Source organism: Ictidomys tridecemlineatus, chromosome 7 (genome assembly GCF_052094955.1).
Source record: "Ictidomys tridecemlineatus isolate mIctTri1 chromosome 7, mIctTri1.hap1, whole genome shotgun sequence".
NCBI lineage: Eukaryota > Metazoa > Chordata > Mammalia > Rodentia > Sciuridae > Ictidomys > Ictidomys tridecemlineatus.
Window position 1 is genome coordinate 108,188,446 of NC_135483.1, and position 27,473 is coordinate 108,215,918.

At 34.5% G+C, this 27,473-nt stretch overlaps 1 protein-coding gene across 6 annotated transcripts in view; it reads right to left on the reverse strand.

Annotated features, from left to right (window-relative positions):
- Positions 1 to 27,473, reverse strand: part of Zranb3 (zinc finger RANBP2-type containing 3) — a 281,585-nt gene that overhangs the window by 152,263 nt on the left and 101,849 nt on the right. For all 6 annotated transcript variants that reach the window (XR_013424061.1, XR_013424060.1, XM_078017309.1 and 3 more), the window contains 2 exons: positions 8,256 to 8,434; positions 4,562 to 4,793 (listed from right to left, as the gene is read on the reverse strand). Coding sequence is in view for 4 of the 6 variants with exons in the window: in XM_078017309.1 (XP_077873435.1) it covers positions 4,562 to 4,793; positions 8,256 to 8,434 (411 nt within the window). In the remaining 2 variants the exon portion in view is untranslated. The remainder of the gene's footprint in view (positions 1 to 4,561; positions 4,794 to 8,255; positions 8,435 to 27,473) is intronic.

The window sequence follows — 27,473 nt, forward strand, 5'->3', positions numbered from 1 at the left end:
ATGCAATATGATAATAAAGTACTATTTAGAGTTTAAATAGCCACTCATTATTAAGTATACATATTGTTAATATTTAAACAGATTCCTGATATTGAATGTAAAAGCTATTTCTAGTTTTTATGTAATTACAAAAATTAATAACATCATAAAATTCTGTGGATTTATATGTATCAACTATCTATCTGTTATCCATCTACATTTATTTATTAATTTGTATGTGTATTTTGGTCCCAGGGATTGAACCCAGGGGAACTTAATCATTGAGCCACAACTCCAGGCCATTTTTATATTTTACTTAGAGATAGAGTCTTGCTAAGTTGCTTAGGGCTTCACTAAAACTTGCTGAAGTGGGCTTTGAACTTGTAATCCTCCTGTCTCAGCCTCCCCAGTCTCTGGGACTACAGACATACGCCACCATACCTGGCCTACCTTTATTTTTATTGGATGAGTTTTGTGGAATATGTTTTTAGAAGTGGAAAAGTTGAAATTAAGCCATGTTTTTCACTTTCCAATTTTAATTTTTAATAAATTTATTTACTTACTTTGCTGCCTTATGATTTTACAAAATAGTAGAATTCATTAAGTATTTTATACAGACACACACACATAATATAATTTGGTCATATTCAGTGTCCATTACATCTCCCTTTCTTCCTCTCCTCTCTCCCCCTGATTCTCATCCTCTATTTCACTGGTCCCCCTTCTTTGTTCATGAAAATCCTTTTCTTTCGTCCTTTTTTCCCCCTCTGTCTTCCACATAATATGAGAGAAAACAAATAATCTTTGACTGTCTGAGTCTTGTTTATTTTACTTAACATGAAGCTCTCCAGTTCCTTCCATTTTTCTGGAAATGACTTTAGTTTTTATTTATGGCTATGTAAAACTACATCGTGTATGTATACCACATTTTCTTTATCCCTTCATCTGTTTACAACTCCTAGGCTTGTTCCATAACTTGGCTATTATGAATTGTGCTGCTATAAACATGGGTATGCATGCATTAGTATAGTATGCTGACTAGTTCTTTTGGAGAAATACTGAGGAGTGGAATAGCTGGGTAACATGGTGGTTCCATTCCTTGTCTTTTGAGAAATCTCCATACTGATTTCCATAACAAATATGCTAATTTACAATCCCACATAATTCTGTAAGTGTTCCTCTTCCCCTTGCATCCTCACCAGCTTTATTATTTGTATTCTTGATGATTATTAAAAAACAGTCTTAAAACTTGATGAATATTGGGCTGGATTGCAACTCAGTGGTAGAGCACTCGCCTAGCATGTGCGAGGCTCTGGGTTCGAACCTCAGCACCACATAAAAATAAAGGTATTGTGTCCAACTACAACTAAAAAATAAATATTTAAAAAAAAAAACTTGATTGATGTTACCCTGTTGGCCCATGAAGACTATCCCAATTTATCCTCACATTAATAATGTCACTTTTTTTTTCATTTTTCAACTCTGATAGGCTATACATAGTAGTTTATATTGTTATTTTAAAATAGTGTTATTGAGATATAACTCATAAATGTAAAGTTCATACTTGGTTAGTACACAATTCAATGGCTTTTAGTATATTCACAAAGTTGTGCATTAATCACCACTATCTTTTGAACTATTTTTCTCAACCTCCAAAGAAACAAAAAGATAAAAATTGCATGATATATCAATAGATACAAAAAAGTACTAGATAAAATTCATCATCCCTTCAGAATTAAATACTCAGTAAAAAAGGATTAGAAAGGAACTCCCTCAACTTGAAGAAAATCTTGGAAAAACTCAAATACCATTATATTTATAGTAAAAGGCTGAATCATTGAGATTGGAAAGAAAGAAGTAAAACTATCACTCTCAATAGGTGACATGATTTTATATAGAAAACCCTAAATGATATTAAACTAATAAATAAGTTCAGCAAGTTTGCAAGGTATATGATAAATCCACAAAATTAAATTGTTATCTCTATACCACAATAAACAATCAAAAATGAAATTGAGAAAAATTTCATTTATAGTGAAATAAAAAAAATAAAATAGGATTAAATTTAACAGAAGCATCATAAGATGTGAAAATTACAAAGTACTATTGGGGAAAAATAAATAAGACTTACAAATAAATAGAAATATATCTCATGCTCATAGATTTGAAGACTAAATATAGTTAAGATGGAAATACTCTCCAAAACAATCAATACATTCAACATGGTACTTGTAACAATTAAAGCTGAATTTTTTGCAAAAACTGACAAACCTGATAAAAAACCAAAATTTATACGAAAATTCTAGGGACCCAGAATATCCAAAATAATCTTGAAAAAGAATAACAAGGGCTGGGGTTGTGGCTCAGTGGTGGAACACTTGCCTAGCATGTGTGAGCCACTGGGTTCAATCCTCAGCACCACCTAAAGACAAATAAATAAAGGTATTGTATCCATCTACAATTAAAACATTAAAAAAAAAAGAATAACAAAATTGGAGGATTCACACTTCCCCATATCAAAATCCCTAACTTATCATTTGAAATCTTATATTCCTTTTTTTCCCCCCTCCTTATGGCATCCACTCCTTGGAAAAAAGTGATTGTCTCCCTCAGAAGAACATAGTTCCTCCATTTTGCCACAGTCCCTTGACACATGTATGTTACCTGTCATCTATATTCTTTTTCTTTTCCTTTTTTGGTACTGGGGATTGAACTCAGGAGCACTCAACCACTGAGCCACATCCCCAGCCTAATTTTTGTATTTTATTTAGAGACAGGGTCTCATTGAGTTCTTTAGCACCTCACTTAATTGCTGAGGTTGGCTTTGAACTAGCAATCCTTCAGTCTCCACCTCCCAAGCCACTGGGATTACAGGCATGCACCACCATGCCTGGACAATATTATTTTTCTTAAAGAGTCCTGAAAACAAACTTTACATTTATCACCCTTGCTTTAACAGTGGCTACATTGGGTAAAGGGTGAAACTATGGACACATGACCACAGTGGGACACAGGGGCACTGTTATATTGTCAATGTTCTATTTCTCATGCTAGATAATAAGTAGATGGTATTCATTATATTTTTGTTATTTTAAATAGATGTTTGTTACATATTCTTTTTCTTGTACTAATACATTTCATGATTTTTTAAAGGTATAATCACCATTATGATTACGATTATCATTATTATTATTTTGTGTTACTGGGGATTGAAACTAAGAGTGTTCTATCCCTGAATTGATTCTACTGTCCTCAACATCTCTTAATTTTTATTGTGAGACAGAGTCTCACTAAATTATCTGGGCTGGCTTCAAACTCATGATCCTCTTTCCTCAGCCTCCCAAGTTGTTGGGTTACAGGTATATGCCACTGTACCTTGTTTCATTCCTACTATTTATTCAATGACATAATTTTGGAACATAACATAAGTAAGTTACTAGGAGTTTACTTTCCCACTGCCACTCTTGCCACTTCTAAGAGTAAATTAAATATTTTCTCCGCACTATGTATTTAGCATTATATGTATCCCAGAAGACTTCCAGGGAGAGAACTTAAAAGTAGAGCCTAGGTCATACTAGAGATACAATGATAATAGCTGTCACCCAGGTTTGGCATAATAATGAATAATAGCTACCATATGTTAAGTGCTTATAATCTACCCGGGTAAATGGCTACGGTATGTTCAAAACAATAACTCCTTTAATTATCCTAGCAACCCTATGAGACAACAAGCCATGTTTATTCTGTGGCTCAGTGTTCATTAGAAGACAGGGCTTCCTTAGGGAACATTGACCTTTAAAGAATGATGAAAATTGCATCCACTATTTCTTCTTCCTAAACCTGTAACCACTCCAAACCCCATCTGCCTCTTAGAGTGGTAAAATTAAATGGGGTATCAAACAGATGCCTTACTCCTCCATTTAAGTGGACAGCTTATTGGTCTACAGACAAGCTCTAGTTGCTACCTTCCCAAATGTGGATCTTAAAGTACAAAAGGAACAGAGACAAATTCTGCAATGTAGTCATAAAAGAAATGAAATAGATTCAAACCTAACCCTAAGGCACTTATGTACTTGTGTGAGGAATATTACAAATCTGTACTAAATATGGAAACCTTAAAATAAAGGTTAAAACTATTTTTTAAAGCAGTGTGCAGTGGCACACGCCTTATAATCCCAGCAGCTCGGTAGGAGGATCAGAAGTTCAAAGCCAGCCTCAGCAACTTAGTGAGGCCCTAAGTAATTTAGTAAGACCCTATCTCAAAAATAAAAAATTAAAAGGGATAGGGCTGGGGTTCAGTGGTTAAGTGCCCCTTGGCTCAATCCCAGTTTCAAAAACAAACACACATACACTATTTTTTTAATACACAAGCATGGCTAAGGTTTACATGTAAACAGATAAAACAGCCATAATAAAAGATATATTTAATGATTAATAGCTGCCTAGAAAATCCCAATGTAATCTTTGACATCTGATGCATCGAATTTTTAATGAAAAATGCAAAACAGATGACTGATTTAATTTCCTTTTTTTTTTTTTTTTTTTTTTTAAAAAAAAGCCCAGCGAATAAATATTTCAATACCTCTTCAGGCCTTCCCAAAGCTGGAGTTCCTGTAAGAAGAATGGCTCGTCTTGATTTCTGTACCACTGGCAATAAAATCTTGGTGCGGGTTGCTGTTCTGGACTTCATGTAGTGTGATTCATCCACTATAACTACTTTAAAGTTCTGATTATTCAGTGCATCTATCAAAGTCAATGCATCTGTGGTTAAAAGACCATAACCCAGAACTGTCACTTTGCTGGTCGATATTCTCCTAGAAAAGAAAATCCAGTGATTAATTTATCATAAACAATATAACTTTTTGGAGAAAAAAATCATAAGAAAAAGGAAGAAAAGAGGAGAAGCAGGAGGAGATGGTATTGTTACTGAAAGTCCTTGTCCCTGATGCCAATCCAATAAGGAGGAAAAGGTTTTGAGAAAAAGAAGGCTTAATACTTTGCTAGCAAAGGAGAAGCACAGGGGATTCTTGTCCCAGAGGCTCTGGTTCTGACCAACAGGGAAAAGAAAGGGCTTTTAAAGAAGCTCTTCAAAGGCTACATTCCAGGTGTGCTCTTATGGTATGTTGAAATTCACTTTTTAATTTGGGAGATAGTCACTTCCTAGATCTTCAGGTTACATCTCCTTCCTATAGAAAACAGATAACTCAAGGTAATCTTATTCCCTGATCCCAGGTTAGGGAAAGGGAGAGAGAGAAGAGGAAAAGAAAAACTTGTCCATAAGCAGAAAGGGTAATATTCAAAAGGTGAACTGGGCCACTGTTACTGCTGAAACTCAATTTCTCTTAAGATTTTATAGTTCTTAAATATGATTAAAAACCAAGATCCAATATTTAAAATTTTGGTAGGCAAAACCAAAATTCTGCTTGAGTTATGTTTGGAATACCTGAACATTCTGAAAGCCACATTTTACTAGGATAATAAAATTATTTTCTGACAACATTTTCGTGCACCTAGGATCATACAAAAAGTGCATATTCAAATATTAATTGAATCTTCAATGAAACCTTCCTACAAATAGAATAGCACTTTTTTTAACCTGGGTGATATTAGTATTGTGCTTATCATAATACTTAGGAAAACAGGGCTATACAATTGTACTACAGGCCATTTCATATTCCTGATGCTACCCAGTAAAGGCCAATGGAGGGGCTGGGGTTGTGGCTCAGCGATAGAGTGCTTGCCTTGCATGTGAGAGGCCCTGGGTTCGATCCTCAGCACCACATAATAAATAAAATGGAGATGTTGTGTTCAAATACAAAAAAATATATATATATATATATATATATATATATATATATATATATATAAATCGCCAATGGAGTCCCTCAGTCATCCCCTGGCTCAAGGGTATTTTTAGAAGAGGAGGAGCTTACTATCTTATATAGAGAATCAGTTAGCTAAAGAGAATCCTGATCTTTTGATCTCCATAATTCACATATCTATAATATTTTATTCATTTACATATTTTTACATATTTTATATTTATATATCTCCATTACTGTAGAATGAAATTGTTAAAGGTAGAAAATGAGTTTTATTGATATTTGTATATACAATGCTTTGCTACCAATAAACACTTTTGGAATGAGATAAATAAATTCATGAACATTAAAAGATATCACTTTTGCATTTTCTATATCACCAATGAAAAAATACAGAGGGCCATTCTCTACCTTCTGATAGAACATCAGAGCTCTTAAATGGTAACTATATTTTAAGCCCTCTATAAATTTACTTTATACAGAGACCTATGCTTCTCTTACTATATTCAAACATCAAAAGAGCCTGCAGAAAAAAGTATAAGGTTAATATTACTAACTTGGGTACAGTATAATAATACTTAAGACAAAAGCTTTGAAGACCAATGCAGGAGTCTCTGTGGCTTCTATCTTGCCATGTCTTAACCAGTGCACAGTCTAGGCATAACTGCCATAATATGCCAGGGAAAATATATGTACTTGTCAAAAGCACATGTTGGCACAGTTTGGTATGTACCTAAAGGTAGTTCATTAAGAATCTGAAAGACTAGGTAGTTTTTCTGCCCTTAGTTAATATCCTCCAGAAAACATACACTGGGGTTGTAGTCCTATCTAACATATCCCAAATATTATTCAAATAAAAGTATTAGCCACTATTTAATTTCAAGAGAGTATATTTCTGAAATGATAATAAAACTAGGTGATCTAAATTCAATAAAAGATGCAGAGGAACAGAACACAACAGGCACTAGTATGGAAGTATGTAAAAAAGTGGATGTGTAACCGATGTGATTCTGCAATCTGCATATGGGGTAAAAATGGGAGTTCATAACCCACTTGAATCAAATGTATGAAATATGATATGTCAAGAACTATGTAATGTTTTGAACAACTAATAATAAAAATTATTAAAAAAAGATGCAGAGGAGACATTTTTAAGAATATTTAAATGCAGACATTTAAATAATGTATAACAAAAAGAAAATGATTTAGGAATCCTCTTAATACATTCAATATCATCTAGATTATTGTCTTTTCAATTTGATGCAGTTTTATTGGAGAACAGAAAAATTTATGCATAATGATCACCTGCATTTTAATTTATTCATGCAAACAGTGGCCAAATTTCTTTGGACCCATAAACACATATGCTAATGAATTAGGGTTCCAATGTTGAAACCTATTCTCTGTTAACTCTTTCCACATTCATTAACACAAAGCTTTTTACACTATATACCAAGAGTCTTATAGAAGATAGTACAATGCAATAATACCACACACACATTAAAAAGTCCAAGTATTAATAGATATTTATTTTAGGTAGATGTATTGCTTTTAAACTTTGTGTGCTGCTTTCAAAACCAATAATTTGAACCTTTGAAAATGATAATTTAAATCAGTAAATTTGATTTATGAAATTTAATTTATGAATTTTTTAAATCAGTTGATTATCCCAATGGCTATAAAGAAAATGAGAAAATATCCTAGAAATTCTGACAGATTTTTAGAAAGTTGATTTCTAATATTCACTAAGCTAATGTTTTCATAATATAAATTATCAAAATTATAAAATAATATGAATAAAATTGAACTTGCTAATATTAATTTTGCATCACATAAAACTTGTGTATTAACTAACAACTTGGAAAGCAAAATTCACCATGGTTTCTGAACATAAAAGCTCATCCAGTTTCAAGTTAATCTTTGAAAAATTATAAACTTTATTTTTGAAACCTAAAAGAGTTTTAAGCATATTTAAGGTATATGTAAAGTAAATACATATATCTTTAGAAGTATACATATTTTATATTTACTTTTAGAATATAAGGGCTGGCTGGGCACCTATAGTCCCAGTGGCTCGGGAGGCTAAGACGGGGATTTGAAAGTTCAAAGCCAGACTCAGCAAAGGCCAGGCACTAAGCAACTCAGTGAGACTCCGTCTCTCTAAATAAAATACAAAATAGGGCTGGGAAGGTGACTCAGTGATTCAGTGTTCCTGAGTTCAATCCCTGGTACCAAAAATAAATAAATAAAATAAAGTATAAGGGAACTTAGATTAAATATGTTAGTGTATTTTAGATAAATAATTCAAATTGTAAAATATAAAGTCAAATTCTTTACTCTCTTACTGCTAAATGATGATCTAATTATAGGTTATATTCCATTCAAAAAATAAGAATATACTAAATACACACAAAAAGTTTTTATTTTCCTTAAAGATTAAAAAGTTGTTCTTACCCAACATCAGTTTTATTCTGAATAACATTGATTTCTTCAGGTTCTAACTCTGGAATCCACTTCTCTATTTCTTCTGTCCAGGAGCACCTCAGGGATGAAGGCACCACAATTAAAAGAGGCCACTCCTCTTTATAGAAGTAAGCAATTGCAATGGCCTGGATTGTCTTTCCTAGACCCATCTAAATTAAAAAAAAAAAAAAAAGTATTAAAAATAAAGTCTAAGATATTTTGAAAGAAAACATTTACCAAAAACTTTTATCAAAATAACTTTTCAAATGCAAAATCAGTTGGATCACACAGTTAATAAAAAGCCTAAGATTAATTATAGGGACCTTTAAAATTCATTAAACAAATTGTTATTTTTCAAACTACTTGTGATTGGACTTAGAGACAAAATGACTCCTAAATTTAAATATTGGTTATACATATTTTACAGAATTTAGTTTTATAAAATATGTGTGAAGGATTATGCAAAATAATATTCCTACAAGACAGCCCCTGAGGAAAAACAGTGTGGCTCAGGAGGAGAGAGGGAAATTAGCCAAACATTAAACCTCTCCCAGTTTATCTTTTCTTAGTAACAATGGGCCCCAAGGGAAAAAGCAAACTTTCATTCCTTCCTGGGTTCATCCCCAGCACCTCCACTGAAAGCAAACACCCCTTCCCAACCATAGTGGGTCCTGAAGGTAGGAAGTGGATACTGAACCGCTGGGCCCTGAACTTTAACCATTCCCCACTGCCAATGAGTCCTAGAGAGAAAAGCAAATAGTGAAGCTCTAGGTAGCAATGGGTTCCAGAGGAAGGAAGATAAGGAGGGAACACAAGCTCTGAGCTTTTCCCAGTGACAATGAGTTTCAAACTTCTTACAACTGTCTTCCTAAATTAAAATTTTAACAACTAGGTCTCTGATTGTCCAAACAGCATATCCACAGTCTCCAATAATTAATTCACTCTTATTGTAAATATAAAACTCAGACTTCTTCTGTAACCTGCAGGCCTTTTCCATACCCAGAAAATGAGCCCTTCCATGCCTGATTAATTGACTACACTGGGGAATAAAGAAAAGCTGGCTGACCCATTTGAGGTTTGTTTCTGTCTCAGTTATTTGTATTTTCATTATGGTGCCAAAACCATGTTGGTTATTTTTGCTTATAGTATGATCATTTATAATTTCTCAGAAAAAACAACAATAAATGCCTTACCTATATAGCACAAAATCATGTTATTTTAAAACTAGAATAAGCCCTAATTCATACACATTTTCTTAAAAAAAAAAAGGCAGAGAGCAGTTCAACTCTCTGAATCATGGAGAACTGATATAAAATTAGTATGAGATTCCATGTTTTATGATGTCTTTCCACTCAGTCTTTTTCCATACTATCACACTGCCCAATTGATCACTCTTGGGCATCCCTAAGCAATTCCTATTTTAAAAAGTAGTTCCTAAATGAATGTTTATTGTGATTTGATTCGTAACAGCCAGAAACTGAAACAAACTGAAATGTTCTTCAACTGGCATATGGATATTCAAATTCTGGCATATTCATACAATGAAATACTATTTAGAAATAAAAAAGGTGCAAACTGGAATGGTGGCATAGCTCAGTGGTAGACTGCATGCTTAGAATGATGGTATCTCTGGGTTCAATCCAAGCACTACCTCTCACCACCAAAAGGTGTAAGCTTTTACTCTATATAATAGGATTCTATTTCAATACCATTCTGGAAAAGGCAAAACAACAGGGACAGATAGCAGATCAATGGTTGCCAAGGGCTAGTGGTGGAGGAATGGAGCAACATAAGGAACTTTTGATATATAGCTGGTCTACACTTTTATTTTAGTGGCAATGACATTATCACAGAAGAGCAGGGAGCTGAAGCTCCAAACCTCAGTTCCTCTGTTCAGAGGAAAGAAAATTTAAAGCCAGAGACTGAAAGTCAAGCAAGAGAATTTTATCCAAGTTGAAGGATGCGGAAAACAAAAAACCCCAGCAAGAAAGGAGGTCAACAGGTTGGGAGAGAAGGAAAACAACAGGCTCTGAACTCTCACAATCAATGGTGAACAACTGTTTTCCTGACTGCTCAACCAACACTTTCTGCTTTAAAAAGTCTCTAATGATTAAGTCACACTAATATTCTTCTACGATTAACTCTCACTTAACCCCTATAAAAATCAGACCCCTTTTGTAACCAGTTTCCATTTTCTCTCCTGAAAATGTGCCATTCCATTACTTAATAGAAAGCTTGCTGATCTGTTGAAGTCCTTTTCCCCATTTTGGTTATTTTTGCTTTCACAAGTGAAGATTCAGTGGAAGCAAAATGAGAGTTGGATGAAAAGTAGAGTCAGGCTCAAGCACAGAGCATTTTCAAGGGAGAGAGTGCGACTTCTTTGAGCAAGAATGAGAAAGAAACAATGCTGTCTCCAAGATTATTGCTGTTTGATGTTTGACCTGGGAGGTGGAGACCACCTTCTATACTCTTTGCCAATCAGGTATTCAATTCCTCTTTCCCACAAGGCGTCTGAGTTTCTGACCCTGACTGATCCTTCCAGGAATTGTCTCTTGTGTCTTTTCCATTCAGTGGGGCTTCATTTACAAGTCAACACTATGTTAATGTGGGCAATTGCCGCAGGCTGTGCAGCTGCACTGCTCAGGTTCAGACGGGCTCTGAGGCTCGCCTCAGCCTTGCCACCTTCCTGCTGGGCGCCTCGGTGCTCGCGCTTCCGCTGCTCATGCGTGCTGGCTTACAATGCCGCAACCCGGCTGGGCACAGAAACACAAGCCGTTGGAGCAGAAACAAAGTTTTTTTTTTAAAAGGCCGCCAGTGGTCCGTGTGCGTCCCGCTAGCGAGCCAGTCCACACACGTGTGTGCGTCTACCGGAACTGGGGGGCCCCCACTTCCCCCCGGAAATACCCTCCTACCATCCTTCCCCAACCAATGGGAACTCTCCGGGAGTCCCATAACATGAGTCCCGTAACACAGGTGAACAGCAGGAGTCCAATTTCCATATGAATGTAAATCTTAACATATCATCTCAATGGCTAGCTGGCCGTCACCTAAAACAAAGGTGCCATGTGTTATAATACTTTTGCTGTGGCTCCTAGCAGGCAATGGGGTCAGTAACCCATCATAAGTTATCCTAGTGCTACTAAAGGAATTTCCCTTCCAAGACATGAAGATACCTGTAGCCCTAACAATTAGCTCACCTTAACATCAACCTCAATGAATCTTGTCAAGAGTTAGCTCCATTAATTCTTTTTTGATGCATTTCCCCAAATTAGCTCCTTTTGTTTTACTCTGCTTACTCTCAACATCTGTGTACCAATTTTTTTTTAACAAGTTATATGCTACAAGTTTTAGTAGTAATTTAAGGAAAACTTTAAGAGTAACTTAGAGTAAACCTGTGATTTGCTATGTAACCAATTGCTCATCTCTACTAACTAACAACATGACTGCTTGCATTTGCAGAACTCATAGAATTGTATATTAAAAACAAGTTAACTGGGCAGGGGCTGTAGATCAGTGGTAGAGCGCTTGCCTTGCATGTGGGGCACTGGGTTTGATCCTCAGCACCACATAAAAATAAATAAAGATATTGTGTCCATCTACAACTAAAAAAATATTGTTTAAAAAAATACAAGTTAACTTACCTAGAAGGGTAAATTATATCTCAATAATCCTTAACATTTAAAAAAGTAATTGCCATAGTGAACAATTGGAAAAAAGACTAAAAGAGATTCTGCTTAATGTCTATTAAAAGTGAAAAAGAAAAAAGAAAACTAAAACAATGAGTTTTAAATGATGAGCAAGATTAAAGAAAAGAGAAAAGGGTGGTCTTGGCTTTTCAAAAAGTCCCTATTATGAAAACCTTGTTTTATGTATTTTTTTTAAATTGCTACTATTAAGAAAAACAAAAAAATCAGAATCATTCAAGAAAAGCTACATTTTACCAATGAAACTTCAAAGATTAATAAGAAAACTGTATGGATTTGCTGCGTAAAATGTTCTTTTGCTACATAAAAGACCACCAAAAAGAAATATATTAAATGGAATTTTGGAAGTAAAAGTCTTTTGCTTCTTTCTAATACCCCTCATATTTTCTTATTTAATTCCAGATAGCACAAATGAAAAAAATTATAGAGACCTTGGATGGTATTACTTTCCTCCAAAAGAAATTAGGTTAAGCTTTCTTTTAGCAGGTAGACTGATTACAAGTAGATATCTCACTCCCACTACTTGGTGTAAAGCCTTTGAAAGGCAGGTTTATTTCAGTTGTGCCCTTATTTCCAGGGCCTGGTATTCATTTCTAGAAAGTGGCTACTTGGGAGATCAGGAGAAGCCCAAACAGGGTACTTATCAAGAATTTTCAACCTCAGCAAGGTTCAGTTCTGATCTTGGTCTCCTTAGCACCACAATATTGCTGACATTTCTATTTACTGCTTTGTCCTTCCAATTCCAAATTCCTGTGATGTATGTATAGTTTAGGAGATGGCCAATGATTTCAGGGTAATGTGTATGAAGATTTGGGGGGATTCTCCTCCCAAGTTTCCAATCCTCTGAGGTTTTATTTTCATGTGTAAATGGCACAGTAAACAGTTTGGGAATCTGAACAGTTTCTGATAGAAACAGATGAAAGCAGCCTGTTTTTAACCACAATGCTATGGTTTTAAGAAGAAAGAACTGAACACTCTCTGATAGATTTAGCAATGGAAGAAAAAACCCAAAAGGATGCAATAAAAAGTAGGACTTTTAATGCTGATGTCTTCAAGCCCCTTATCCAGTTTTGCCCCAATTCTGAGCAAGTTGATAAGAAAGTGTGGGTGCTACGTCCTTTGGCACTGGTGGGAAATGAAAACTATGTAAATCATGGCCTACATGGTGTGACTCTTCACTCTAACTTCTCCCTGTAAACCTAATAGCAAACCAAATCAGTCTCCTTTCTTTGTTCTTTCAAGGCATTCTCATATGTGATTGGGAGCCTGATCTGCTCTCCCCAGGAAGTCTTATTACACCACTAATAAATATACTTTTTCATAACCTCCCAGTGTCTGTGGCATCCTCATTCTTGACACTGGAACCAAATTTTGGGGGAAGGGTCCTCTCTGTCTCTTCAGGGTGACCACAATGCAGGGAAAATCACTTTTCAATACTTATAACTGGCATTATGACTCTTATGAAAAGATTTCCTTGAGTCTTGTTAGCTTTAGGGAAAAATCTCAGAATTTGGTTAACTTGGCATCATCGAAAAGAATTAATTTCTTAATCTGGCCATTTCTTAATCTACCTGAAGATGATATCCTTCATCATTAGAGAATTCACCTAAAATTACTTTTACATATGTTTTTATCAATCTATCTCTCTTGGTAACAACTCTAAACATTTAATTAAGTATTTCTTTAGTTAAAAGATCATATAGTTAAATGATAACAGATAATTCCTAGAAATTAGAAAGATTTTTTATCAACATAAAGTATTTAGTCACCAACTTTTATGGTATTTGTTGTTGGTAATTCATTTTTAGGATATCATATAATAGTAGATAAAGTTTGATGGGACAAACTAAAAAGGGACATGGTTCCATACTAGAAGATAGAAGTATATAAGGTAAGCTCACATTCCCATTAAGGAAAGAAATTACAAACAGTATAAACTACCATATTATAGACAAAATTTACAAATAGGAAGATGAGATCCCCAAGATGGCCGCGAATAGAGTGCATCACACCCCGAGTACCGCGCCACTGCGAGGGTGAATAACGAGTTAGAATGACAAAAAACTATCTTGTTAGGAACTTACAGAAAAATGGGGTTGCACTGAAACTTAGAGGAAGGATTTCTAGCACCGAGGTCTAGTAATTGAGTCTCATACACTAGCCAACTGTGCGACCGGAGATCCGGGCTGACGGATCCGCGCGGCCCAACCCACAGCTACAGATGGCGGGGAGCTGCAGAGAAGCGACCAGCAAGCAGGGAGATTGCTGCAGATTCTGTGGAATCCTGCCGCCTGAGCACTCACGGAGCCCCGGGCTGAGTTTGGGATTTCAGACGGGGAAGGAAACAGGACAGTTCTATTCCCCACAATGGAAACTCCACCAAGGAAACCAGCAGCCACCATCTTGGAGAGCTGAAGTAACCACCACCACTCTCCAACAGATTGCAACAATAAAACAGGTGCGTGTTACTCAGCTCATCTCCCATACAGCGGGGAATTCGCATAAAATCTCTCCTAGGCTCTCCGGGGGAGGGATTATCAGAGCAAGCCTGCATAAAGACGTGGGGAAAACTAGAGACACCCGACCTTCAACTCCCCCTCCCATCAGTGGGGAAAACAAAACCTGTATTGCCAGCGCGGGGGGGGGGGGGGGAGAGGGGCAAGTGGAAAAAATCAAAACAATAGAGTGCCAGGGGGTTCTCAATAGCCACCCTCCACGCCCAACAAACAGCAGGCCCAGAGTACAGTTTGGACTGCCGAGAGGCATCACTCAGGGGAAATCTGGTCTAGCAGGAGAAACCAGGACTAGCATGAGAAACCAGGGGACTAGAGGCCAGGCCCTCGCGGCTGGAGTCCGCCCCCCGCCGGCGACCGACCAACCGCATGACTGGGCAGCTAGTGATTGCCCGCCCACCAGCAACAGCCAGCCCATTGCCCCTGCGACTGGGTGGCTGGAGACCACATGCCCGGGGTGACCGATCGCCCGCCGGCTAACCGCGCGACTGGGAAGCTGGAGACCGCCTGCCCGCCGGCGACCGACTGCACAACTATGTGGCTAGAGATTGCCTGCCCACCAGCGACAGCCGGCCCGTTGCCACTGCGACTGGGCAGCTAGAGACCGCATGCCCGCTGGCGACCAATCACCCGCCGGCTGCCAGCGCAACTGGGCGGCTGGAGACCGCCCGGCCGCCGGCGTCTGGGAGCTGAAACCATCCAGAGACAGTCCAGTCCCACCCCTCCATTCGGACACCCCAGTAAGGAGCCTGGGGCCCGCCATAGCAGAGAGGTGACGTCACTGGAGCTCGGCCGGCGGAATTCCTTCCCAATGGAATTCACTTTAGCAAGCATAGTCTACCAACACAAAGGAGAGACCACAGAGATATAAAAAAACAAAACAAATTTATAGAAGAGAGCAGAAACACAGCAATCAAATAGAGCTGGAATGTAGCGTGAACATCATGAAAAAACAAGGGAAAAAAGGAGTACAAACAATGCAGGACAACTTAATTCTACAGGAGGACCTAGAAGCATCAGAAACAGGGATAGGGAAAGAACTCAAGGCATACCTAACTCAGATGGAAAGGAATATTAGAGAAGACATGAGACAGCAAGCCCAAGCAATAAAGTATATTTTGAAAATGAATTAAACAAACAAATCCAAATGGCAAAAAACGAGCTTTACCAGGAGATAGAGATCTTAAAAAAAAATCAAACAGTAATCCTAGAAAGGCAGGAAATTATAAAACAAATTAAGAACTCAAACGAGAATATTACAAATAGACTAGATCAAGTAGAAGTCAGAACATCAGATAATGAAGACAAAGTTTCTCAACTTGAAAAGAATATAGTAAACACAGAAAAGATGCTTAAATCCCACAAGCAATCTATTCAAGAAATATGGGATGTCATTAAAAAAGCCAAATTTGAGAGTCATCGGGATAGAAGAAGGCATAGAGAATCAAACCAAAGGAATGGACAACCTATTAAATGAAATAATTCTAGAAAACTTCCCAGAGATGAAAGATGGAATGGATTGCCAAATCCTGGAAGCCTACAGGACCCCAAACATTCAAAACCGTAATAGATCACCTCCAAGACATATAATTATGAAGATAGCCAACGTACGGAACAAGGAGAGAATATTAAAAGCTACGAGAGAAAGGAGGCAGATTAGTTTCAGGGATAAACCAATTAGGTTAACGATTGATTTTTCATCACAGACTTTAAAAGTGAGAATATCCTGGAACAATGTATTTCAAACGCTGAAAAATAATGGTTTCCAACCAAGAATACTGTATCCAGCAAAATTAAGCTTCAGATTTGACAATGAAATTAAAATCTTTCATGATAAACAAAAGCTAAAAGAATTCGCAGGCAGAAAACCAGCAATGCAAAGCATTTTGAGCAAAATTCTACAAGAAGAGAAATTGAAAAATAGTGCCCAAAACTAACAGCAGGAGGTATCTCATTAAAGGGGGAGGAAAATAATCAAAAAGTAAAAACTAGCCAAACTAAAATAAATAAATAAATAAACATGACAGGAAGTACAAATCATATTTCAATTGTAACCTTAAATGTTAATGGCCTAAACTCACCAATCAAAAGACATAGGCTAGTAACCTGGATCAAAAAAACAAATCCAACAATATGCTGCCTTCAGGAGACTCATATGATAGGAAAAGACATACACAGGCTGAAGGTAAAAGGTTGGGAAAAATCATATCACTCACATGGCCCTCGGAAGCAAGCAGGAGTGGCCATACTCATATCGAATAAAATCAACTTCAAACCTAAATTAATCAAAAGGAATGAAGAAGGACACTATATACTGTTAAAAGGAACCATCCACCAACAAGACATAACAATTATCAATTTGTATGCACCAAACAATGGAGCTGCAACGTTCATAAAACAAACTCTCCTCAAGTTCAAGAGTCAAATAGACTACAACACAATAATTATGGGTGACTTCAACACACCGCTCTCACCATTAGACAGATCCTCTAGACAAAAGCTGAATAAAGAAACTATTGAACTCAATAGCACAATCAATAACCTAGACTTAACAGACATACACAGAATATATCAACCATCATCAAGTGGATACACGTTCTTCTCAGCAGCACATGGATCCTACTCAAAGATAGACTATGTATTATGCCATAGGGCAACTCTTAGTAAATATACAGGTGTGGAGATAATACCATGCACCATATCTGATCATAATGGAATGAAACTGGAAATCAATGATAAAAGAAGGAAGGAAAAATCCTACATCACATGGAAAATGAACAATATGTTACTGAATGATCAATGGGTTCCAGAAGACATAAAGGAGGAGGTAAAAAAATTCATAGAGACAAATGACAATATAGACACAACATACCAGAATCTATGGGACACAATGAAAGCAGTTTTAAGAGGGAAATTCATTTCTTGGAGTTCTTTCCTCAAAAACAGAAAAAAAAAAACAACTAATAAATGAACTCACACTACACCTCAAAAACCTAGAAAAGGAAGAGCAAAACAACAGCAAATGTAGTAGAAGACAAGAGATAATTAAAATTAGAGCAGAAATCAACGAAATTGAAACAAAACAAAAAAAAACCATTGAAAAAATTGAAAAAAATAAAGTTGGTTCTTTGAAAAAATAAATAAGATCGACAGGCCCTTAGCAATGCTAACGAAGAGAAGAAGAGAGAGAACTCAAATTACTAACATACGGGATGTAAAAGGCAATATCACAACAGACACTACAAAAATACAGAAAATAATTAGAAAGTATTTTGAAACCCTATATTCGAATAAAATAGAAGATAGTGAAGATATGGATAAATTTCTTAAGTCATACGATCTGCCCAAATTGAGTCAGGAACACACTCAATTTAAACAGACCAATAACAAAGGAAGAAATTGAAGAAGCCATCAAAAGACTACCAACCAAAAAAAGCCCTGGACCGGATGGGTATACAGCGGAGTTTTACAAAACCCTCAAAGAAGAATTAATACCAATACTTTTCAAGCTATTTCAAGAAATAGAAAAGAAGGAGCTCTTTTAAATTCATTCTATGAGGCCAAAATCACCCTGATCCCGAAACCAAACAAAGACACTTCAAAGAAAGAAAACTACAGACTAATATCTCTAATGGACTTGGATGCAAAAATTCTCAATAAAATCCTGGCGAATCGAATACAAAAGCATATCAAAAAAAGTGTACACCATGATCAAGTAGGATTCATCCCTGGGATGCAAGGCTGGTTCAATATACGGAAATCAATAAATACTATTCACCACATCAATAGACTTAAAGACAAGAACCATATGATCATCTCGATAGATGCAGAAAAAGCATTTGACAAAGTACAGCATCCCTTTATGTTCAAAACACTAGAAAAACTAGGGATAACAGGAACTTACCTCAACATTGTAAAAGCTATATATGCTAAACCTCAGGCTAGCATCATCCTAAATGGAGAAAAACTGAAGGCATTCCCTCTAAAATCTGGAACAAGACAGGGATGCCCTGTATCACCACTTCTATTCAATTTAGTTCTTGAAACACTAGCCAGAGCAATTAGACAGACAAAAGAAATTAAAGGCATAAAAATAGGAAAAGAAGAACTTAAATTATCGCTATTTGCGGATGACATGATAATATATTTAACAGACCCAAAGGGTCTACAAAGAAACTGCTAGAGTTAATAAATGAATTCAGCAAAGTGGCAGGATATAAAATCAACACGCATAAATCAAAGGCATTCCTGTATATCAGCAACAAAACGTCTGAAATGGAAATGAGGAAAACCACTCCATTCACAATATCCTCAAAGAAAATAAAATACTTGGGAATCAACCTAACAAAAGCGGTGAAAGATTTATACAATGAAAACTACAGAACCCTAAAGAGAGAGATAGAAGAAGCTCTTAGAAGATGGATGTACCCTGTTCATGGATAGGCAGAACTAACATCATCAAAATGGCGAAGCTACCCAAAGTTGTCTACAGGTTTAATGCGATGCCAATTAAAATCCCAACAGCATTTCTTGTAGAAATAGATAAAGCAATCATGAAATTCATATGGAAAAACAAAAGACCCAGAATAGCAAAAGCAATTCTAAGCAGAAAGTGTGAAGCTGGAGGTATAGCAATACCAGATTTCAAACTGTACTGTACAGATGAGGTAGAGAGGGATGATGGGTGGGGAGGGGAGGGGGGATAGTGGGGGATAGGAAAGGCAGCAGAATACAACAGTCACTAATATGCCATTATGTAAAAATGTGAGTGTATAACCGATGTGATTCTGCAATTTGTATTTGGGGTAAAAATGGGAGTTCATAACCCAATTGAGTCAAATGTATGAAAGATGATATATCATGAGCTTTGTAATGTTTTGAACAACCAATAAAAAAATACAAAAAAAAATAGGAAGATGATTGTCTAGGACTACTTTTTCCTCGGAAATAAACTTTTAACACATTTTCTTAGATTTCAATATGTTGAGAAGAATTTAAAATAGCATAACACTCTATTATAAAAGCAATAATACACTTCAAGTAATTTTAATATACAGAAATAACTACACTCAATAGGTGGTTTAAAGCCCTTGGCTCTAACTGCAATGGAATTTGTTAAAGTGGAACCCTCCAGTGTTTCATCACAATTAAGACTAAATCACTATTAAGAGCCAAAGCCTTGAATCAATAATAGCACAGATGTCTATATAAGAATTAAATAGAATATACTAACTTCAGGGGTACAATTTATCCATGTTTTCAAAATAGTAATTACCATTTTACTTAGAAGAATAATTTAATGTTTTCTGAATGTCTTATTCCATTAAATTATTAAGAGCAATAAAGTAACAATGATCCCATCACAGAATTTGTTTCAATTTTATATACTGTGATTGTTTTTAAAGTAGCAATTTTTATACCTCTAGATTATAGAACACACTGCTGATTGAGAATTTTTTGAAATTGAAAATGTTTCCAGTTTTAAAGTTTAAAACTTTTCATTGTGGAAATATGAGGTGGGCTTCTCTTAAAGATAGGTGGCCCATTTGTTCTAGAAGATGCTCCTTTGGAAAACCCCTATAAACATGTGGATTTAAAATTTTAGGATTGAAATTAAGCTAGGAAATCCATATAGGGAAATGTCAAATTGAAATCCTATATTATCTTATTTATTATTATAAGGGGTGGTGGTGTATGTTTTAGCAGAACTATTTCCTTGTTCTTTAGGGAGTTTTAGATGGCATATGTGAACAGTATCTTTTGTTTTTAGAACATTGTGTGTCTATGTATGTGTTTCAGTAATGTGTTCCCATCTCAGGGGAAACTAAGAGAGGGAAAAGGCCACAAGTATATGCATCCAGGTCTGATCTTCTCTCTCTTTACTCAAGACTAAATTTGGAAATTTAGGAAATTTGATGTAACACTTCCCTCATGGTTGCCTTGTTCTCATTGGCTGGAGCAGGCTTTCTCCTGTAGAGAATGCATTGGGAAAAAGTAAAGCTATAGAGGAGATGAGTTGCAGAGTAGCAAGATGGGAGGAAAACATTTCTCTCTCTCTAAAGACAAGACATTGATCTGTGCTTTGTAGTCCAAAGCTGGGCTTAGAGAGAAGCCCATGTGGAGGATAGCAAATGCGAAGCAGGAAAGAGGTTCCAGATTGGACAGAAAGGCTGCATGAATCTGAATAAAGGGTATATGGATTTTTTTATATTATTCATGTTCTTCCAACTGTACTATAATGATAAAATAACTTCCAAATAAACAACTGAAAAGAAAAAAGTCTCCATTCTACAAACTACTATCACTTGTGCTTAGAGAAAGGACAAGAAAGCTATTGTAATCATCAAAAGGAGTAGTTAAGAAGAAATGATAACCGATTTCAGACAATGCCAAAAGAGAAATACTTCTAAATTCTTTACAAAATATTTTTAAAAGTCAATATAACATTGATACCTAATATAAAGGGCAGCAAAAAGGATCAAGATCAATCTTCTGTGTGAGTACTGGTATAGACATTTTAAGTAAACTCTTAGAAAAGACAATTTAGTAGAACATTAAAAGAATACATAAATGGGGCTGAAGTTATAGCTCAGTGTGAGGCACTGGGTTCAATTCTTAGCACCACATGTAAATAAATAAATAAAATAAAGGTCCATCAACAACTAAAAAATGTTTTTTTAAAAAAATAATACATAATAACTAAGAGGAGTTTAAGTCCAAGAACAGACAGTAACAGAAAATCTGTTACTATAATTCATGATACTAATAGATCAAAGGAAGAATGTCAAATAATAATCTCTAAATTTAATTTTCATTCCTGATTATTTTGAAAAGCTCTATAATATTAAAGGGAGATCAGGAGAGTAGAGCAAACAGAGAAGGGAAAGGGAGGGGGAAGGGAAAGGGGAAATACTGGACAATGACAATGGCCAAATTGGGTGCATATACCAATATGTAACAATTATTTCCACCATTTTGTGTAATTATAATGAATCAATAAATGTATGGAATAAAAAGACCTAGATCATGAACAATTACTAAAAAAGATAATAACTCCATATGAAAAATAAGTCTATATCTTAACCCAAAAGGATATACCATGTTTAATGGAGAAAAAAAAAAAAGCATTATCATTTATATTAAAAGCCAGAGAAAGAAATTAAAGATATATTTAGATACAATATTGTTTAGTTTTTTTGTTTCTTTCTTTTTTGGGGATTGAACCCAGGACTTGGCACACACTAGGCAAGTACTCTGCCACTGAGCTACATCTGCATCCCTGAAAGATAAAAATATTAAAAAAGAGTTGGCCAAAAAAAAAAAATCTATTTGTTACAAATAATGTGATCAAATACTAAGATACCTAAAAGAACCCAGAGAAAAAAATGATATTAATACTAGTAATACCTAAGTATTAACTAAAGAATTTAAGTTGGGTGCAGTGGTACACCCCTGTAATAACAATAACTCAGCAGACTAAGGCAGGAGGATCACGAATTCAAATCCAACCTGGGCAATTGATCCTGTCTCAAAATTAAAAACTAAAAATAAATAAATAAATAAATAAAAATTAAAAAAAAAAGGCTGGGAAACTTCTCAAACTGTGAGTCAAATAAACTTTTCCTTCTCTAAGTTGTTCTTGTCATGTATTTGGGTCATGATGATGAAAAACTGATAAACACAACCATTAAATAACAATTCGAAAAATAGTATATTGAAAAGAAAAATAGTAAATCTGATCCAGTTAATAATGACTGAAGGATATAAAAAAGACTCAGAAAGGAAGAAAGGGTTGGACAGAAAGTATAGAGGGAGGGAAAAAGGAAGGGAGGGTTGGTTGGTTGGTTATTAGTCTTGCCATTATAGGCAGTAACTTCAAGGGGTGTTGGGGAAGGAAATGCAGACTTTTGAGCTTTCATTAAGTCTTTCATGCTGTGTACATATCTATTTCTGAAACATTACTCTGAAACAGGGTACACTAAAGGGTGAGTTGGCGAGGGAGGGGGAGCTTCTTTGAAGGAGTACTAAATTTCTGGGTTTTATTGGTTTGGTACTAGGAATTGAAGCAAGGGGCACTAAACCAATGAGCCACATCCTTAGTCTTTATTTCTTTATTTCTTTATAAATTCTGAGATAGAATTTTGCTAAGTTGCTTAGGGCCTCATTAAGTAGCAAGGGCTGGCTTCAAACTTGCAATCCTCCTGCCTTAGCCTCCCAAGCTGCTAGAATTACAGACATGCACCACCACACCAGGATAAATATCTGGGCCTTAAACTGGTGTTTTATGTCAACATCTAGACTGCAGCTTCTTATACAGTCAGTCTTCTGGTGTTTTCTGATGCTGGAGATAAAAGAAGAGGGACATGAGAGAAGGAACGAAAAACAGAGGTGCATAAGTAAACATACATATACTTTAGAATGAAAGAAGTAATTTAAAAATATCAGTCAAACCCACATGGGAAAATGAACAGGTAAAAACTGAAAAAGCCTAGCATTGCATGATTTTTGTCCCAACAATTTCTTCTTTTATCCTGAATACTTCTACTCATTTTTAGGTTAAGACTCAGAGTAAGTTACTTTTCCAACTGAGGATTTTCAATACTTGGATTTTTCATTTTACCAATGTGAAGACTATAAAGATCATTTGTGTGTTTCTTGAGAAAAGTTTCACTCAATAAAAAAATACCAATCTCAATATTGTAAATTTCAAAATTTAGAAATTACTGAACATAGCTTAATGTGTTTTCTAAAAATTAAGTTATATCTCTAACATAGGCAGTATTCTAACTCAAAATTTTTAGTGATATTCACATTTAATTTTAGTCATAAGACATGGCTAAAAAAAAAAAAAAATGACATACTTAATTCAGTGGCAGAGTGCCCTGGATTCGATCCCCAGTACCACACAGCAACAACAACAATAAATACACAGTGATTTCTATCTTGCCATATGGAATGTAGAAAAAGTTTACCAACAGCAGAATTTGGCTTCTAACTTTATAATCTATTTAGATGAACTTGCCATTTAACAGAAAATGACTAATTTTAGAAGTCTGATAAAATCTCTGAAAGAAAAACTAATTTAAAAATCCATTTGATTATCTATTATTTCAGGCAGTTAATCAATGTGCTATATTTAAGCATCGAAGATTAAACTTAACTGCTTAACAAATGCAAAATAATTTATATCAATGAAATTTTCAGATGTAATGAACATAAAGAAATGAAGTATAATGCATTTTTAAGAAAATGAAAAATACAAATTATGTTTATAATGAAACTGAATTAATTGATCACAAAATAAATAAAAGAGTCTTTCAAAAGTTTATCAATATGAGGTCTAGGAAACAAAGGCATACTGTGAGAATTTGAATTTGGCAAACCTGATTATTGTCATTGACAGATTAGTTCAGCTAGCTATTTTATAAAAGATCATGAGTAAATCTCTTGCTTAGCAAGGTACATAATTACAGTGCAATGCTTTATATCCTTTTTTAATGTGGCAACAGTATAATTTGAAGTCACAATTAGTCTTATGTTGAAATTCAGATAAGTATATTAAAATAATATTTTCAGTGGGTATATAATGAAATATAACAATTACAGTGAAGTAAATAAATAAGCCACTACGTATTTGTAACAAAAGAAAAATTATTTCTGCTTTCAAATCAAGCAATCAAATGGAAATCAATCCAAAGGAAATCAATCAACAGTTCCAGAGATATAATTTTTACAAGGTTACTGGAATGCTTCAGTAGAACAATAACTTGGATTAATCTGTCAATTTATGCATTGACACATAGCAATCACTTTAAAACTATGAGAACGAACTCTACATCTCAATTCAGTATTTTTAAAAAATGTTAATTAAGCAATGTCAGAGATTCCCTACTTAGTTTCAGAAATGAGGCTATTTAAAAATGGTTATTATATACATATCACCAAGGAAATAAAAAGGAAAGCTTGGTAAGAAACAAACAAGCAAACAAAACAAAAAAAAGTTTTTTAGAAAGATAACTAAGAATTAATTTGCTTAAATGGTTACTTAAAATGAAAAAGGAAACAAGTAACAGGAAAAGAAACTGCTAGTTAATTACATCCTTTACTAGTTGCCAAAATGGCACAGATAACAAAATGAAATCCTAGTGAGTTTAGTAGGTACTTTTTAAAGAATAAAACAGAAAGAAAGGACCCCAAAGCCTGAGATTAGGCTGAAGGACTATCTGCAGAAATGGAAACAAGAATGTGAAGCAAATAAGGTTGTTACATCAATTTTGCTAGTCTAAGAAAAAGACATGGAATGCTACTAAAAATAAAAGTTGCTATTTAGGTAATACAGAAAAAAAAGTAGGACTATTAAGCAATAAGAAACAGAAAATTATTGTTGCTTTTAAAGTACTTATAGTTAAAAATTAATTGTTATGTGTTTAAAGTACTTACTAGTTAAAAATTAAATGTTATATGTATTTCTACAGACAATCTTTTTGTCTAAAAAGAAACTGTCCTATTTCCTGGGTCCTAACTATACAATTCTCTTCTCTAGGATAGAGTTTATATAGGCTACTTCTGTATTAGACATAGTTAAGCCTAATTTTTCCTATAATGCAATGTCATCATGAACTCTAGGGTAGAATGAAAATCAAGGGAGATATACTTGTTTTCTGATATTTTTACTGGATAGGGATATCTCTTTGTTTTCCCACTATGACTAAAGATAATATTGAATAATTTCTCTGTTCTTTCTCTTCACTGTCTTCTAGTAGAATTAATAATGGTATAAAATTTCTTAATCTATGTACAGAATAGGCTCCAAATTGCAGAATCCATCAATTATTACTTAACGAGTTCAAATTTAATCTATAAAAAGAAATGAGATATGTCAAAATTATAAGGTCATTATATGCTAGTCACAGTTCTAATTTATTGAATATTAGCCATGTCAAATTTAAAAAATTGATTCTAGTTTTGTAAAACCAGATGACTAAAAAAAATGTAACACATCTGGACTTCAAGAAAATTTAATGAAAATATTATCTAATATTATTTAATGAAAATATTATCTAAAAAAATTTTCCTCAGAAATAAATTTTAAGTTGGGTTAGGAATAAAAATAAATGTTACTTGCAAATCAATAATGACTATAGCAATAAATAATAGAAATTAAATTAGGTTTTTTTTTAACCTTTGTTTTATTTATTTACTTTTATGTGGTGCTGAGGATCAAACCCAGGGTCTTCACACGTGTGAGGTGAGCGCTCTACCACTGAGCCACCACCCTAGGCCCTTGATTTTATTTTAATGAGATACTAGTGATATTAAAAATAGTACAAATAGTTCATTAAACTTATAGTTAACTAAGAAGTTAGAGTAAATAACAAAATATCATGAAAATGTTGGAATAAATTAAGTTATAAATGCTAGGATTTAATGTTGAAACAAAAAAGTAAGATAACTAACTTAATTTCTGAGCTATTGATATATTATAAAATAACTTAAAATATAGATTTCAAACAAAAATATATTGAAAAGTGATGAGCATATTCAGCAGATAGTATTTGTTCACTTATCTATTGTGAAATTGTTTATCATTAATAGCCTCAGGATCAATAATAGTAAAAGTAGAAAAAAAGAGCCATTTTATTTTGGCTGGCAACTCACTTAGGCCTGGGAAGAAAAAGGCTCTGGAGTTGCAAAAATGAAGAGTAGACACATACCTTAAAACAGGTTAAGATATTAATAATATAAAGAGCCTCATTTATCTCAGTAGTTGACCTTCTCTGTTAAACAAGGCAACAAAAAAGGTTAAATTATGCTCAGAGTATAATGTTGAAAGAAGCAGAAATATTGAAAAAATATTTCCTACAAAATCTTTATAGTTAAAAAATTTTCTTTTGAATGCTTGGCTGTCCAAAAATCTTTGACTCTCTAGAAATATTTCATTTCTCATAGGCTTAAATACATAAAATTCCAAAATACAGTAAAATCTTATCATTATTAAAAATATATTCTAGTTTTAATTTTCTAAATCAGCTTTAAAGAGTTTGAAAGAAGATGAGAAGATTAGAATTTGCACAAAATGCCAAAGATTGAATCATTCTTCAGAACACTTTTAGGTCACTGATGAGTAAAATTAGATAAAGCTTAAGAAAAGTACATGACTTATCTCACTGTAATATACAAAAAAAAAAAAAAAGAACACAAAAAATCTAATAATCTAAAAAAGAGCAGTTCTTAAGCTTTCTCAAAGCAACATAAACATTTTTCAAATAAAATATTACATCAGAAATAGCATTCAACATAAAATTTTTCAGATTGAGCTGGGCACAATGGTAAGCCTGTAAACTCAGTAACTCATGAAGCTGAGACAAGAGAATTACAAGTTTGAGTCTCTAGCTTGGGCAATTTAGCAAGACTCTGTCTCAAAATTAAAAGGGCTGGGGTTTAAAAGATTCTCAGATTAAACAATAGAGAATAAATGGAACGGAGGGGGAATGGAAATAGGAAAGACTATTCTGAATGAATCAGAAATAACTTTGCTATGTTCATATATGAATACACCACCAGTGAAACTCCACATCATGTACAACCACAAGAATAGGATCCTAATTAGAATACATTATACATATATGTATATGTCAAAATACACTCTACTGTCATATATATATATATGTATATATATATATATATATATATAAACATATAATAAAAAAAATAAGTATTTAGATAATGCTTAGAAAGGGTGTGGGTTGGGGCTGGGGGATATAGCTCAGTGGTAGCGCATCCCTAGGTTCAATTCCTGGTACTGCAAAAGAAAAAAAATTATCAGATTGAAGCATAACTTGAATTTATTTAAGAAATCATGAAGAATCTATAGCAGACATTTAACATTTTTTTATATTTCTAAAGATCCCTGTCATGGATTGAATATTTTTTACCCTTAAAATTCATACATTAAAATCTTAAGCCCCAGTGTGATAGTATTAAGAAGTGGA